Below are 17,992 nucleotides of genomic sequence, written 5' to 3'. Positions count from 1 at the left end.
TAACATTGAGAATTCAGTTCGATCCAAATGACCAAAATATTTATGTATGTGTGTACCTGGGCTAAAATAAACCTTCAAAAACAGGGAAGGAGTAAAAGCTGAATTTGCGTAAAGGACAGTTGTGATGAATCTGAAACAATAAATTCTCTATTATCTGGCATGGTTGGAAAATGAGGTTAATCACATATTCTGGCTTATAGGGAGTTACCATAGAGACCGTGCACATATTATCCATTTCCAAGAATAAAAGAAAGATAATATAAACTCAACACTGAAACTATATTGAATGTAATTTAATTTTCCTCTGATGAGTCAGACACACTTGATGATCTTGCAGTGCCTCAGAATAATCATTGTGAACATCATCAATTATCTATGTACCCTATTTATATAGAAGTGCTAGTTAATGGACTTTTTCCATTAGCAGAAATCTGAATAATATAAAGGTTTTCTGGACTTAAAAATACATGTATGGTCAAATTGTTGCAAGTTCAATAAAATAACCTATGGCATTTGCAAACAGAGAGATCTGATCAACATAAGGACAGTCTTGATGGGGTTATGGAAGGACCAGGAAGATGCATTTAGTTATAAACTAGGTAGGAAGTTTTCTTTTGCTTGCATATTAGTAGCAAAATTGCAAAGTTCTAGGAACATAGAATCAAAATAAAATTTAAAGAGTTATCCTTATTCCCAACAAATATGGTCAGAAAGCGTATAAAAAGTGACCCTGGCTTTTTTTCCTCCCTTAAATTTTTACTGACTTAAAAACATATTCAAGTTCCCCTATTCATTATAATGAATATTTCTCTCCTCTAAAATTTGATAGCATTGTTATTTTGTCAATAGAAGATTTCCCAAACTGTGTTCTTTAAAAAGAGTTACCTCTTCCGATCTTTTCCGTGCTTTTCACAAAGCGTATCAACGCACTAAAGGCTCTGAGAACTCTTGTAGTTTAAACACAAAAAACAAAACACCCTGTTTCTCAAATGTATTTGACCATTTCATGTTTGAAAATATAGATCAACCTTTGAAGAATAAATATCGACATCTCACTAGCATTCCTGGGTAAAGAACATAAGAAATGGAAGCATTAAAGAATTCTTTAATTATTTTCATTTTGAAAATGAATGATAAGGCTGCTCATAATTGTCATCTAAAAAAAGACAGGAGAGATTGCTAAATTGTGAACTATTACAATATTCTTGAAATTTTCCTAATTTTTCTCATCAGTATCTAATAATCCTGGTAAAGTAGGTTTCATGATGACCCTCTAACCATCAGAGGACATAGAAATCCATCAGTTCCATTCAGTACAACTCAATTTTGTGAGACTTTAATATCTACATCCCTGATAGAATATTGTTTCCAAAACTCAAAATTTTAAATGTATGCAATTTTCCCTACTGCTAATGGAACTTGAATCAATTACACACAAACACACACACACATACATGCACACAAACACATACCTTGGTCTGTCCAACAGTAAGTACGTGTTGTTAGAGGACTTCAGGAAAATATTCATAATACTTTTAAGAGTCTCATTCTCTACCGAGCTAGCTGGGCGCGCTTTCACAATATTTTTAGATTGCCAAACTATTTTGGACAAACTTATAGTCTGACTGTCTATAATACTCATATTAATTACTGTTTAATCTTCAAATTACCACATGCTCTTTACACGGTTGCAAAATAAGCATCTGCAATGGAAAAATACACCCAATATGGTTCCCAAATAAATCTTTAATCAGTAAGAGGTTACTTTTATATCATATCCTAACGTTTGTGTGTGTGTGTGTGTGTGTGTTGGGGTGAGAGGGCCAGATTTTTTTGTATATCCATTGTATTTACAAGAGTAAACTGAAAAGGAGGATCTCAAAAGCAAACCGTGACTTCCTTGGGGAAACTGAATTTAACGCATTTTAACATATGGTTAAAAAAGAAAAGAACAGCCATGTTCTTAGAAATAAATGACACTTTTACCTACAATTCCCTTATACCAAAACCGAGCTTCTAGACATATAACATGGGTTCTCAAGAGCAACTGACCAGTCTCCTCAACCAATCTCCTCCACACCTATCCCTTACAAAGGCCTCTTCCCAGGCTTTCTAACCATAGTCCTTCTAGTACTACAGAGAAGGTCTGCACTAATAAATTGTGTTTTGAGCCAAATTGGAACTACTCATTTTGATATATAAGCAAATGACAAAAAAACGCTGAAAACAAAAAAACAAACAAAAAAACAAAAAAACGCTGAAAACCCTGAGGCAAAAAATTTAGATTAAATAGATCTGTGGTAATACATTAAAAACAATAGGTTAACAGAACCAAACAATTCTAATAGTTCTAAAAAGTAATCCATTTGCTATGCTTTAGGACATGCCTCTCTTTTCACAATTAACTCATCTTTGAGCAAGCATATGTTAGTTTATTAGCAGTGCCAGTTTCTTAACTATTAAGAGGAATGTCATCTTGTTTGGATTAGTGAAGGAAAAAAAGCATTTCCTGAAGGTAATTCTATTTATTTGGGTTAGCACCATGGGGTTGGGATCTACACTATCAAGTATTTTGCTATTTTCTCCTCCAGTTATAAACAAATAAATGCAACAACAATGAAGACGTCTGGTCTTGAAAGACATTAAGTAGATATATTCATGCATTAATAATTACGGTTCCAGGGGCTTCCCTGGTGGTGCAGTGGTCAAGAATCGTCGTGCCAATGCAGGGGACACGGGTTCGAGCCCTGGTCCGGGAAGATCCCACATGCCACGGAGCAACTAAGCCCATGCACCACAACTACTGAGCCTGTGTTCTAGAGCCCGCGAGCACAACTACTGAGCCCACGTGCCACAACTACTGAAGCCCGCATGCCTAGAGCCCATGCTCCGCAACAAGAGAAGCCACTGCAATAAGCCCGCACACCATAATGAAGAGTAGCCCCAGCTTGCCACAACTAGAGAAATGCCACGCGCAGCAACAAAGACCCAACGCAGCCAAAAATAAATAAATAAAAAATTTTTTAAAATAATAATAATTACGGTTCCAAGTGGATACTTACTGCTGTGTTTGCATCAATGGCATATTAGTGCTCTCATAATTGTCTGCGTGTAGAGGAGGTACGATTTCCCCAGTCACAGGGTGAAACACAGGAAGTGTTGACAGGGCCATGCTATCTCTCTATTCTTGGACATGTCACGAAGTTCTTTGGTAGATTTCTGAATAGCACTATGATGGACCAGTTGGATGCTAGGTCAAAAAGAAATAAAACCACATATATTTAAAATCACATATTAGCCCCACAGGTCATCAGTTTGAAAAAGTTACAAAATCATTTTTTCTTTTTAAAATAAGAAGACATCATTTAACTCTGGGCATTCTACAAGTATTTCAGAAGAAGATACATTTCATATACTTTTAACATAACAAAACTGAAAATTAGAAACTGATTTTTAAATAAATGCGTCTCTCATTAAAGTAAGCTATAAAGCACTGCGTTACTATTACAGCCCTAGGTAGCAAACTACTATTCTATTTAATTTCTACGATTAAGATAAAACTACCATAGCTTTTATATTGTTGCTTCTGATGGGGCATTTATAAATACTCACAGAAGTTTCATTTTATGGTAGGTTATTACTGTAGATTCAGGAAAACGTGTATGAAAGGTCTTTTCATCTGTTCTCTGGTTTATAGAAATGCAGATTGGGAAATCACATAATATAAATGGCAAGTTAATATGCTGAATCTGAAATATTTTAGTTTTAATTTTTACCTATATAATCTTAGTTTTCACACACTTTTTATTTTTAGTCTCACCCCTCCTAAATATCTCTATTTAGAAAGCAGCTTTCACATTTATGAAATAAACTATGAAAGATGATGAATGGGGGGAAAAAAAAAGCATGACACACATGTATGGAGCATGAGAAGCAACTGAGAAATGAAAAAGAAAATAACAGGAAGAAGACACTTACTCTGGTGTTTGCATGTTTCTCTTTTCCCTAGAAACAAAACAAAATTTATGAATTAAATAATAGCATTGATATTTGGAACATTAAGACTATATGCTCATGGATCTTGCACGAGGTGGAAATGCTGACACTGTTACTATTAACGCAACCAGGCAGCATTTGCCACCAGGTTTATGACGTTACTTGGATGAGTACACATACAGAGATGGAATACTGGTGAGAAACGCACAGGAAAAAATGAAAAAAAAAAATGGAGATTAAGAATCAAGCTCTTGGAAATAAGTTCCATGACATGATGAAATCAGGCTACATGTAAAAATGGAAGAACTTGTTACTTGCTGCTTTATTAATTTTTTTATCCTTTGTTTTGTTACCCTGACTTCCAGATAATCTCGGGAGATTATTTTAATTGACAGAGCTGTCCAGAAAGTACTAACTATTCATGAAGTGAAGACTCATTACTCAAATTATCATCTTATTTTCATTAATTTACTCCTAAGTTTTTATATATCTATATATACCTTTAAATATTTAGGTGGTATCGCCCTGTTTGATAGCAGAACAATTTCAAGAAAAATTCTGACCATCATTTCTGATCAAACTGACTGAGACAATTTATTTATTTAAAGTGCAATTACCATGTCAATAGATTCCGCAGTCTCTGCTTACACAGGATGGCTTGTATAACCAAAATATCTAGCCTCAGTTATTCTTGGGACTGTTTTGCCTGCAAGAATTTACATCTAGCCTTAATAATTTTTGAATAAAGTAATTATAACCTCTAATTTAATTTACTAGACTCAAAACTATTTTACTTCATTTTAAAGGAACAAAGTACTGTAGTTTGACTTGAACACAATTTCAATTCATTTATAAAGTGTTTTATGCACTAAATGAAACTTGGCTTTTAATGGAATCTTATATGTTATCTTAGTAGCTCTATAATTTTTTATTAGTGATTTAAAGTACTCACACTCCTTCCCGTCGGCAGCACATGATATAAGCAAGTATTAGAAAAAGGACCAATGCTACTGCCGAGGGCACAGCCAGTGTAATTAGGAAATCCGTGTAATAGTCTCTGCTTTTCAAAGAATCGGAAGGGGGTTTGTATTCTCCACCATCAGGTAAAATCCCTTCTCCACGAATCACTTCGTGATAGGTGGACACTTGCTTTGTTTTATCAACCTGACACAAAAGAAGACAATTACACATCAAATTAATAGTTGCAAACATTATGAGAGTTTAAGATCTAGACATATCAAGACAGTCTTTGACTAATTTCTAAAAAGCAATCTTTTCCAATTACTTTATCACCTTGAACTTGTAATTATTTATGGAAACTAGGAAGAAGTAATGCATAAAAGTAATAAATTAAAGGGTGTATATTGACCTACTTTCTAGGTCCTTCCCACAACATATATACATACATAAACGTATACAAATATAACAAATACGTGTGCATGTGTAGGTGTGTGTGTGTACAGTTGTTCTTTTTCAGTTTACTTCCTCCAAAGCAGAAGTCCTTCACACCACTCTGTATATTTCTTGTTTCCTAGTGACAAATCTCTGGTGCAGATGTTACAAACTGTGAACTGGCTGACTTCACAGCCAGTTCATACTCACAGTATGTGAGTATGGTTTCTAAGGTTAGTAATAGAGAAAAAAAAAAAGAGAGAGAGAGACAATTTCTACGTGACTACAACCTTGATCTTTCTGCCATCCAGCTGACAGAAGTAGTTTTTAGGAAAGATAGTTTAAGGAACAGGTAACCCATCCAATGCTACAGTTTCAATAAATTCTATTCCAGGCTCAAAAAATGTACAACAGTTGGACTATATTAATTTACCTCCACAGTAATTGAACTGCTTTCACTATGTTGCATTTAATTATGCTAAGGTTTTTACTGAAGGGCACTACAAAAATAGCCATGTGAAACTTGTTACTACATTTGCTCGCGGCCTGAAAGAATGTTGGGGAGAATTATCTGTGGCATTTCTCAGTATCCTCTCCCATAAAACCCCACTGGAAGAATTTTGTTAATGATACAGTGCTAGTAAAAACTTTATCTTCTGCCAAGGAATTGATGCTCTGCCTCCTTTAAGAATGAGAACCAAATAACAGATGAATTTCCTCATTTAATCTGGGACATTAGGAGGCTTATTGTCAAACTTGACCTTAGGCTTATGTTTTGGTCAAGTTTAGGTCCTGATTTTCCAGTTCTTTTATATTTTATGTATTATGTTTATTGTCTGACCCTTTAATTTAAACCTCCTGAAATCTTCTGTGGTAAGATGTGACCTATAAATAAATACAAGTAAAAGAAAAAACCGAAAATTCCCAAGCTTTCTCTTATGAAGTCTTACCACAGAAATTTAAATCTTCAAAGAAGTCATTTTTAAACCTTTAGAAATTAGATAATTTTCCTAAACATGAACACTGTACAGCACAAGCACAAATAAAATGGTGTTGTCAGGGCCCGCTGTCTACTGGCTCTGGTGAGAGGCATCTATTTAAGTTATGATTGCAGCCACTCAGTCTTTAGCACCCTTGTATGGTTAGCATGATGACTGAAATATTGAGCTTTGTAAATAATACACATAAACCACAGCATCTGAATAATTTTACTTGATTTGAGAAGACAGGGAAAGAGCATTATTTTCCTAAGACACAGCGACATGGAAAGAGGAGCCTGGGGCCAAGGGCCACAGGTGCTAAGTGCCACAGTGTGAGCAGTATGTTCTCCCATCCTGGATCTGGGAAAAGTGCCTGCCGCTGGTTCTCTAAGACATGAAGTGACAGTTGTGTTTATGTGTTGATATTTGTTCAAATGTCAACTTTAAACTTAGACCTAATTCACTCACCACCAATCATCAAGAGTTGACAGAAGTTAAATCTAAAGGTCGCTAAAGAAGTGAAACAACTTTCCTATCTTCCAGAAAGGAGGATCAAAAAATTTAATATAACTTATATATAAAATATCATATATACCTTTCACATACAGGAAATCTTACCCATATGTTCCTAAGTCTTTGAACATGCTAATAAAAAAGTGATTTAGAAAGAAATATTTAATATTTACAGGGCTGGGGTAAGAGTCTAACTTTCCTCTGCTTTTCCTTTTATTGCTTGGTATCTCCCTACAATCTGCGTTTCTAGGACATTGAGTCATAGCACAATATTGCTTTATTTCAGATTTGTGATTGTATTCTGGTCTCCCCTTCCCAAGTGGGACAGTGGCAGCATGTCTGAGGCTTCCTGCACATGTCACACTGACTCCAAAATCTATCTGGACTTAGCAGCCACCTGGATGTCCAGCGGGAACACTTGGACCACCTGCCAAGCTAATCTGGCCCCCACAACTAATCAAGAGTAGACTGAGTACAAAAGTGGAGGTACTAGTTCTTAAATGGATGCGCTTTCAACGGACTTGCCAAATCCTTAAAGTCAAGGGAAGTCAACGGCAGTTAACAAAGTAAACCCAGGATTTGTTCCTAAAAGCAGTTCAGGTTTTAGTCAAATGCTATCTCCAGCCACATCACTTCTAATTACATTTGCAAAAACAAAATAAAAACTCACCAACGAAATTTTGCACCAGTCGATATAAAACTGAGTACGAAATTTTTTATCACACGTTATTACAGGCTCCATTTCTTGACTGCATCTCAATTGATTCTGAGGATTTTCAACTTCTCGTAAACAAGAAGAAAATGGAACGTCGGCACCAACCATGACATAAACGCTGCAAAAATGTGAAACACTCAGGTTATCCTTTAAGAAAATTGGAAACACTGAAAAACAATCTACCCTGAAAGCAGGATTTATCCTTTTGAATTGAGGGATTATCTACAGTCATCCCTAAGGTAGGGGCCTGGGCTTTAAAAGCAGTGATTCATGTAGGGGCTTCTTTTCATTCTTTCCTTTATTCAACCAATATTTACTGGGTGCTTTGGTGTACGAGACACTCTCTTGATTCCCTGTTAATTTCTAAAAATTTTTTCACCCTATTTAATTCAAAATAATCATGTATCATATTTCAATTACAATATTTGGTAGATTACATTCAAAAATATTCTTAAATTGTTTAGAAAATAATATTATCACTAAAATAATTATCAGTAATAAATCTTCATCTGATTTCATTTTTAATAAGATTGTGATGTTACATCCTGGAGGTGTGGAGCTGTAGGCAGACTTCTCCATTCTACCTAAGAGTTTTATCCATCAGCTTTCCTACTGCAGAGACCCCTACTGTTAGGTTCCTCATTATAAGGTCCTTCAATCTTTAAGAAGCTAATATAAAAGAACAACTATTGTTTGGTAAATACAAATTAGGCAAACGAAATGTATTTTCTTGATGTGTATCTTGGCAACTAGGGGAAAAGAACTCTATTCAATTTGCCAGTAAGAGTTTCACAATAAAAGTGAAGATAGTGATAATAGCATTTAAATAATCTTGGAGCAGCTTAAGAGGGTAGGAATTTCATAGGTTTTTTCCAAAAGAAAAGGGAAAACCAGGAAATTACTCTAAATAAATATTATTTCTTTTCCTATTGACAATGCTATAACTACTTACAAAATGGAATAAATCCATCAAAATTCCAGCTGTCTTCTTTGCAGAAATTGACAAAATGATCTTAAAACTCATATGGAAATTCAAGGGACCCACCTACACACAAAATTCTTGAAAAAGAAAAACAAAGTTGGAAGACTCACAATTACCAACTTCAAAACTTACTATAAAGCAATAGTAATGAAGACAGTGTGGTACTATCGTTAAGGCTTGGCATGTAGATCAGTGGAATAGAATTCAGAGTCCAAAAATAAAATCTTTAGTAAATTGATTTTGTCACAGGTGCCAAGACAATTCAATGGGGGAAAGAATAGTCTTTACAACAAATGGTACCAGAACAACTGGATATCCACATGCAAAAAAAAGAAGGTGGACCCCCAACTCACACCATATAAAAATTTACTCAAAAAAAAAATCAAAGACTAAATGTAAGAGCTAGAACTATTAAACTCTGAGAAGAAAGCAGACACAAATTTTAATGACCTTGAATTAAGCAACAGTTTCTTAGATATGACACCAAAAGTTCCAGCAATAACAGGAAAAAATAGATAAATTGGATTCTATCAAATTTTAAAACTTTGTGCTTCAAAGGACATCATCAAGAAAGTGAAAAGGCAACCCACAGAACAAAAGAAAATCTTTACAAGTCATATGTCTAATAAGGGACTTATACCTATAACATATAAAAGCCTCTAACAATTCCATAACAAAGAGACAAATAATCCAGTTTCAGAATGACAAAGGATCTGAACTGATATTTCTCCAAAGAAGGTATACAAATGTCCAATAAGTGCGTGAAAAGATGCTCAACATCATTAGCCATCAGCAAAATAGAAATCAAAACCACAATGAGATACCACTTCACACCCATTAGAATGGCTACAATGAAAAAGACAGACAGTAGGAAGTGCTAGCGAGGATGGGGAGAAACTGGAACTCTCCTACTCTGCTGGTGGGAATGGAAAATGATGCAAGTGCTTGGAAGACAGCCTCACAGTTCAAGAGGTTAAATACAGAGTTACCATATATCTCAGCAATTCCACTCCTAAGTATATACCCTAAGAGAAACTTAAATATATGCCTACCAAAAAGCTTGTACATAAATGTTCACAGCAACATTCTTCTTAATAGTCAAAGAGTGGAAACAATCCAAATGCTCATCAACTAATGAATGGATACAAAGTAAAATATCCATACTTTACCCAGCCATAAAATGGAATGAAGTACTGTACATGAAACAACATGGATGAACCTTGAAAACAATATGCTAAGTGACAGAAGTTGGTCACAAAAGACCACATATTGTACGACTCCATTGATATAAAATGTCCAGAATATGCAAATTTATAGACAGCAAGTAAATAAACTGTGGTTGCCTAGAGCTGGGGATTGTGGTGGTGGTGACTGTTAACAGGTGTGAGAGGGGAGTGTTGGGAGGATAAAAATGCTCTAAAGTTGACTGTGGTAATGACTGTACAACTTTGTCAATAAACTAAATCCACTGAGTTATATATACTTTAAATAGGTGAATTGTATAGTATGTAAAGTATATCTCAATAAAAAAGCTGTCTTTTTTTAAAAAAATGAAATAAAAGTATGGCACAAAAATTCAAATGTATGTAAGTATGAAGTCACACCCGTAATTGACAACTGTGCCCCAGAGTACCATTACACAGATTCATTTGGTTGCTCTTTATGTGAATTTTATATTTGGACTTAATTTGAAAGACTTTTTAAAAACTATGGTGTCTTTGGGAGACAAACAGTATATAATGGATTGAAATTTAAAATCAAGTTAAACATTTGTAAGTTCAGAAAAAGTAGATATAAGAAACCACTGGTGGGGCTTCCCTGGTGGTGCAGGAGTTGAAAGTCTGCCTGCTGATGCAGGGGACACAGGTTCGTGCCCTGGTCCGGGAGGATCCCACATGCCGCGGAGCGGCTAGGCCCGTGAGCCATGGCCGCTGAGCCTGCGCATCCGGAGCCTGTGCTCCGCAATGGGAGAGGCCACAACAGTGATAGGCCTGCGTACTGCAAAAAAAAAACAAAACAAAACAAAAAACCACTGGTAAAGAATTTTGATGATTAGTGAATAGAAACACATTCCATTTACAGGAATATTACTCAGCCATAAAAAAGAACAAAATAGGGCTTCCGTGGTGGCGCAAGTGGTTGAGAGTCCGCCTGCCGATGCAGGGGACAAGGATTCGTGCCCTGGTCCGGGAAGATTCCACATGCCGCGGAGCGGTTAGGCCCGTGAGCCAGGGCCGCTGAGCCTGCGCATCCGGAGCCTGTGCTCCGCAACGGGAGAGGCCACAACAGTGAGACGCCTGCGTACCACAAAAAAAAAAAAAAAAAAAAAAAAAGAACAAAATAATGCTATTTGCAGCAACATGGATGGACCTAGAGATTGTCATACTGAGTGAAGTAAGTCATACAGAGAAAGACAAATATCATATGCTATCATTTATATGTGGAATCTAAAAAAATGGTACAAGTGAATTTATTTACAAAACAGAAAAAGAGTCACAGATGTAGAATACAAGCTTATGGTTACCAAGGGGGAAAGGGGATGGGGTGGGGGGAAGGGATAAACTGGGAGATTGGTATTGACATATATACACTAGTATATAAAAAATAGATAACTAATAAGGGCCTACTGTATAGCGCAGGGAACTCTTCTCAATACTCTGTAATGACCTATGTGGGAAACGAATCTAAAAAAGAGTGGATATATGTCAATGTATAACTGATTCACTTTGCTGTACAGCAGAAACTAACACAACATTGTAAATCAACTACACTACAATAAAAATTTAAAAAAAAGAAATATATTCCATTTATAACAATTTGTTAACTTTTAAACTTCATATAAAGCCGATTTCTATCCCCTTATTAACTGCTTAGCAAAGACCATATTTTTCCTTGATAACTGTGAAATATATTTGTAAATACAGAAATAAAATAAATATTTTAAAAACTGTTAGTTCTCTTGCTTTTACATAACATTGATTTGCATTTATAATTAGTAAGATTTTAAATTAATTCACTTCAAGATAACATAAATAGGCATAAGCATACGTTTTGGGTGCTTCGAAATGTTTTATTTTTTTCCTCAAATTATAAAAGCAATATAAAAACATTACATAAAACGTGGGATATAAAAACAATTAACTTCTATTACCAAGATCACGATTTTCATTTTCCAATGTACCTTGCAGAATACTTTTCAAGTGCATATATTTTAGCCTAATTGCAATCAATCTCTAAAATATAATTTTGTATCCTGCTTTTTCACTTAATGCGTCATAAGCATTTACCATATTGTACAGTCTTTGTAATTATATTTTTATAGAAGTATAATTTTTAAGTGTACACGATTTATTCAGTAATTATTTCAGAGTTGGACACGTAAGTTGCTTCTCATTTTTTGATGTTATAAATAATATTGTAAAGACTATCTGTGTGCATATTCTTTAATGTTACTATCTTAAAAGAGATGCCCAGAAGTGGAAACATTTTTATGACAGTTGACACATACTGCCAAACTACTTTCTTCTCTACTTGGATGATCCAGAAGCTTCACAAACTTAATATGTTCCGAACTGAGCTCATCACCACCCCCCCCCACCCCCACCTGTTGCTCCTTCCATCATCTTCTCTCTTGGTGATTGGCATGGCCAGATGCTCAAGCACCATCATCTTTGACGCCTGTCCTTTTCCCTACATATTCAATCTATCATCAGTCTCTGACATTTACCCTGAAAGAACTCTCATACACACCTGTCCACTTTGTTCCATCCCACTGCTACCACCCCAGTTCTAGTCACTGTCACTTTCCACAGGGAGTGAAGCCAACAGCCCCTTGATTGTCCTCCTTGAACCCAGTCTCTCTCACTGTTCTCAGGGAGCCTATCTGCAGAATGAATGATACCAGTTTACAAACAGAAGCAACTGTGTATTTGAAAGTTGCTAAGAGAGTAGTTCTTAAAAGTTCTCATCACAAGAAAAAAAAATTGTATCTATGTGAGGTGATGGATGTTAACTAAAGTTATTGTGGGGATCATTTTGCAATATATACTTATATCAAATCTTGATGCTGTACACCTTAAACTTATCCAATGTTATATCGTCAATTATATCACAATAACACTGGAAAAATAAATAAGTTAATAAATAAAATGCAAACACACTACTCAAGAGAAGCAGATACTGGATTTGCCTTGAAAGTCAAAATAACATGTATTTATTGCTTCTTTTATAGAGCCAGTAAGTTTCAACATGTTGGCTTTTTAAAACAATAATTTTGTACGAGGCCATGTATAACAATATAATTCTATGCTATACGTGCTAAAATACATCTTTCCTAATCTGCTGTTTTCCCAGATCTTTGACATGCAGCTTTTTTTGATTTGCAGCTATTTTGATAGGCTAGCCTTTTGATAGGCAGAAATTTAAAATTTTTATGAAGTGAAAGGAGGATGATCTTTACCTTCATGACCATAGCCATATGTTTTCAAACTTCCAAATATATGTAAACAGATGGGATGGGAGCATATTATCAAGTTCAAGGCTCTCAAGCAATGTTAACAAAACATGGTGACTCACAATCTTAGGCACTGGGTACTCTGAATAAAATTTGTTCCTTACGAAGGATTTTTTCTTCCAATTTGAACAACTCAATTTCCCTTGAGGTAAAAAGCATTTACTGAGTCCTTCACACATACAATGTGGAGAACCGCGTTACAGGTAAACAATTTAAGTCAGGGGCTTCCCTGGTGGCGCAGTGGTTATGCATCCGCCTGCCACTGCAGGGGACACGGGTTTGAGCCCTGGTCCGGGAAGATCCCATCCCACATGCTACGGAGCAACTAAGCCCGTGTGCCACAACTACTGAGCCTGCGCTCCAGAGCCCGCAAGCCACAACTACTGAAGCCTGCGTGCCTAGAGCACGTGCTCCCAAAAGAAGCCACAGCAATGAGAAGCCCACGCACCGCAATGAAGAGGAGCCCCCGCTCGCCGCAACTAGAGAAAGCCTGCGCACAGCAAAGAAGACCCAACACAGCCAAAAGTAAAAATAAATAAAATAAAATAAATTTATAAAAAAAAAAAATGAAGTCAAAACTCTGGTTTTTGTCAGCAACAGCCAGATAAACAGATCCAGTGATTGTATTTTTTTACCTAATTGTCCAAGTAATGAATGTATTTTATTCCTTATTTTATGTATATAGGAGACAAGGGACAGTTTAGAGAAGAAAGTGTCCACATGTGCTACATGTTGCCTGGGAACTCTTGAGCTCTTGAAAGAAAATGCATCATGATTCCTGCCTCTCTGCTCCACCCCACTTCTTTGTTCTGTGCATATCAGTCAATCAAAAAATAAGATGAAAAATAAAGAAGAAATAAAACTAAATAAAGAATCTAATTCAGAATAAGAAATAAAGAATAAGGTCACTTCTGGACTCTAGTTCTACTGCTTGTTACTCATCTTTACTGGAGAAGGGATGAATTATCTTAACAAAAGAGGGAACTGGCACACAAGGCTCAGACCTTTCTGGAGTTTTTTGTGGAGGACTTCAAAGGTCCCTAGTGCTTCAAGATAAAAACCCAAACAATTCTTCCAGGTGTACGAGGCCTTACATGGTCTGGTCTTTGCCTCTTTGGTCATTATCATTTCTGGATCCCTGTCCCCCATTTCCACACAAAGTAGGTTTCCAAATTGACCAGGCTTCCTCCTACCTAATGGATTTTGCCCAAGCTGTTCCTCTGCCTAGACTCTCGCTTTCTCATTTTTTGAGCTGGCTAATTTGTACTCATATTTTAAACTCAGATCAGGTTTCATCTCCTCTATGAACGCTTTGACATGGACCAGAAGTGGGAGAGGAGCCGTCTCTGTGAATACCTCAAATGTGATAGGTACAATACTGCTTTCTAATTATCTGATTACTTGCCTGGTCCCTAATAGATGTGAGCATAGACTGCATTCTTTAAAATCACTGCACCCTAGAGACTAATACATTATTCCCCCATAAAAAATAATAAATGCTAAACTATGAAAGAAAAAAGTGAATCTATGCCTAGAACTTAGAAGAACAGATATTAAAGAAATATAGTTATAGACATATAGTTTAGACATATAGTTGCATTGACTTTTAAAATTTATTTATTTTTATACTTATAAAAATCGACTAATATTGGCTTCCAATTTTTACTTTATTAAGCCTTTTTTTAAAAAATTCCAATCTCATATCACCATCATTCCCTAAAAGAAAGAATAGTTGCATCAAAAACACAGAAGGCACGTTATTTAAGAATTAAAGACTGGGCTTCCCTAGTGGTGCAGTGGTTGAGAGTCCGTCTGCCAATGCAGGGGACACGGGTTCATGCTCCGGTTCGGGAAGACCCCACATGCTGCAGAGCGGCTGGGCCCGTGAGCCATGGCCGCTGAGCCTGCGCGTCCGGAGCCTGTGCTCCGCAACGGGAGAGGCCACAACAGTGAGTGGCCCGCGTACCACCAAAAAAAAAAAAAAAAAAAATTAAAGACTATCTTGTAAATCACCAAACATGGGGACAGATTCAGCAGAGCACTACAGACTGGCCTAGGACCATGACCTCACATCAGAGCAGTCTTTGGCAGCCTTTGACTTACATTCTCTTCTTCACGTGTAACTTCTCCCTGAGCCCTTTACAGGGCAAAACACAGACAATTAATTAGAGGGAGTACTTTGTGAGATTGTCTAGAGAATAAACTAGGATCCTCTGTTGTTGATTGAGGATAGATCCACAGGCTTTGGTAACCAGAGGAAACAGTGGTAGGTTTGACAATCTCTTATGAAAAGTGAGTATATTCTTTAATCCTCACACCCCGTCATTCCCTTCCTAACCACCATTTACACCGCATCACTCACCCTGAGTTGGCAGCTCTGCCATGCCCAGAATGAAACATGAACCTGCTCCTCTTTCCACCAGCTTTATCCCAGGCTAAATGCATCCATGAGTCCTTAGCCTCTGGCTCAGTGTCAAGAGCAAAGCAGCCCTGAGACCACACCCAGAGAGAGCACAGTTGCCCTGAGGTTATGGGTCTGGAAAGTGAAAGGGAATCTTTTCAGGAGGTTTAGGGTTCCTTTGCAGGAGCTTACTCACTTTGAAGGAAATCTTTATAATTGTTTTCTGTTAGATTTAGAAGAAGTTTAAAGGCTGTCAGTGAGGTCGGCAGAGATGAAAAAAATGCACATCAAGAAGGATGAGGAGCTGGGATGCTGTAGAGGGGGTTCTTGACGACTGACACTTAAGGGCACTCTGGGCCGTGGAAGGGCTGTTGGTTTACTCTGAGGGTCTACTACTGAGAGGTCCTCTTTGTCTTCTGCTGTTGGTTTGAGTAACATGGAAAAGTTTGCAGTTAGTACATTGTGGCTGCCGTGCGTAACAGGAAATACTTTCGAGAAGTTTTTTCTTTTTTTAATCAGAGACTGAGACTTATGCAAAATATTAAGCAGAACACGGTTATTAGGTGTTTAACACTTCTAAATATATTTTTAAATAAAATTTTAGAAAATAAAGGGATGCAATTCCTTTGCATCTCTGATCCCACCCTCAATCTTTTCAATTTTTTTTTTTTTTTCTTCAGTACGCGGGCCTCTCACTGTTGTGGCTTTTCCCGCTGCGGAGCACAGGCTCCGGATGCGCAGGCTCAGCGGCCATGGCTCACAGGCCCAGCCGCTCCACGGCATGTGGGATCTTCCCGGACCGGGGCACGAACCCGTGTCCCCTGCATCGGCAGGCAGACTCTCAACCACTGCGCCACCAGGGAAGCCCTCAATATTTCATTTTTAAAGAGATTTATAGCCCATGTTATTTTCAAAACAAAGTACGGAGGCAAAAAGTTTTGTAAGTGAATCAAGAATCATGATATACATCATTAAAAAGAAAGGAAAGCACAAGAGATGAGTTAAGCACTGGATTTATTTCTAAATTGAAGGCTACAGCGTAAAAAAAAACCCCTATTTTTGTTACCTTGACATTATGTAACAACCAAAGAAAATATGCAAAATCATTCCCAGGGACAAATTTTTCTCCTGCAATTATACTCCAGTAGGATCTTATTTCATTGGTGCACATATAGGGACACTGGAGTAACAGAGTTGGCACTGGGTATAATTTATAGAAAATCTATTTTAAAAGACTTATTATATGAATACTCTGTAAAGGTTGCGGCTTAACATTAAATTAAAACTCATGGAAAGCATTTCAAGTTGGGAAAGGATCTGAGACAACAGGGTCCAAATAAATGCCACGGGACTGACAGCACATGCCTCCCGCTAGCAGGTGTTGGGGGGTCAGTCAGCTAATGACTGAATTCTCCAACAAGTACTTGTAGGACAAAAAATTCTGTTCTTAATTTAGAGTCACATGCTCAGGCCCAGCCCTAGACTCAAAGATCCAGAATCTCTAGGGGGAATCAGAGGCCAGGAACCTAGGTATATTCTTCATAAACCTCTACTGGCAATTCTCAGGCTAGACATAGTTGCGCAGCCCTGTTTTAGGTCAGAGTTTGGTTTAGAGAGCTGTTAGTTCAATTTAGCCTAGTTGTTTCTTAAAGTGCCTCTACGGGTGGGGTCTACACTACTGGTTAGAGAAGCGGTGAGCCCAGAAGAAAGCACAACTATGGAAAACTCTACCAATACCTGGTTTTCATGTTGTTTCCTCCAACATCTTTGGTCATTGTTTTAACAATCACTGTGGAACACATTACCTTAAAAACCTGTTGAAAAGATTCCACATTTGGAGAATGTCTTCAGGGGAGATACCCCTGTTCATCTCCTTCTATGGTCCTCCTTCAATTACTCAATTGGGAAAGAGATCCATGTTGTACCTCTCAAGTAAAATTTTAAGCTCCAGAATTATGTTTTCATAGAGAAAGCCAACCAGCAGATGATAGGCAAGCGATAAAGCAACTATTTTCCTCCAAGCACTTCTATGTGTGCTTGACTGACTTCAAAATCCATTATTGTACCATACAAGGTACAATTTAATTCTGAAATTTGTAACTTGGACTTTGCAGCTCATTGCTTATCCTTTATCCCCCTTCGGACTACTCGCTCATACCTCATCTATGTCTATTTGTGATCTTTTCCCTTATCTCCAACAAAGTTCTCCTTTAAAGTTTCCCTTAAATTTGATTCTTATTAACCCAGATATTCCAGTTAATTCCAGATATCATCTGTATAAATGTTACCAAGAATATGGATAAAGGAGGAGTTGGAAAAGGACATGCTACATAAAATGTGATTTATTCCATATCTCGCATATTTATAGGATTGGTTTTTAAAAAGGCAGATCTGCCTCAACTTACGGAACAGAAATTAAACAGCAAAATTTCATTTGACATTGAGATTCGATCTGTCAACGTACCCAGGCATGAGGAGTGTTTCATAACCTCTACAAGAA

At 36.9% G+C, this 17,992-nt stretch overlaps 1 protein-coding gene across 1 annotated transcript in view; it reads right to left on the bottom strand.

The window, feature by feature from the left end:
• The window catches only part of SGCE (sarcoglycan epsilon), a 68,660-nt gene that overhangs the window by 12,318 nt on the left and 38,350 nt on the right, over positions 1–17,992 (bottom strand). The window contains 5 exon segments of the mRNA XM_079931586.1: positions 3,063–3,165; positions 3,168–3,250; positions 3,979–4,005; positions 4,949–5,160; positions 7,552–7,714. Coding sequence (XP_079787712.1) covers positions 3,063–3,165; positions 3,168–3,250; positions 3,979–4,005; positions 4,949–5,160; positions 7,552–7,714 — 588 coding nt within the window.

Source organism: Stenella coeruleoalba, assembly GCF_951394435.1.
Source record: "Stenella coeruleoalba genome assembly, chromosome: 9".
NCBI classification, from domain to species: Eukaryota; Metazoa; Chordata; class Mammalia; order Artiodactyla; family Delphinidae; genus Stenella; species Stenella coeruleoalba.
This window is presented reverse-complemented; position numbering and strand designations above follow the sequence as displayed.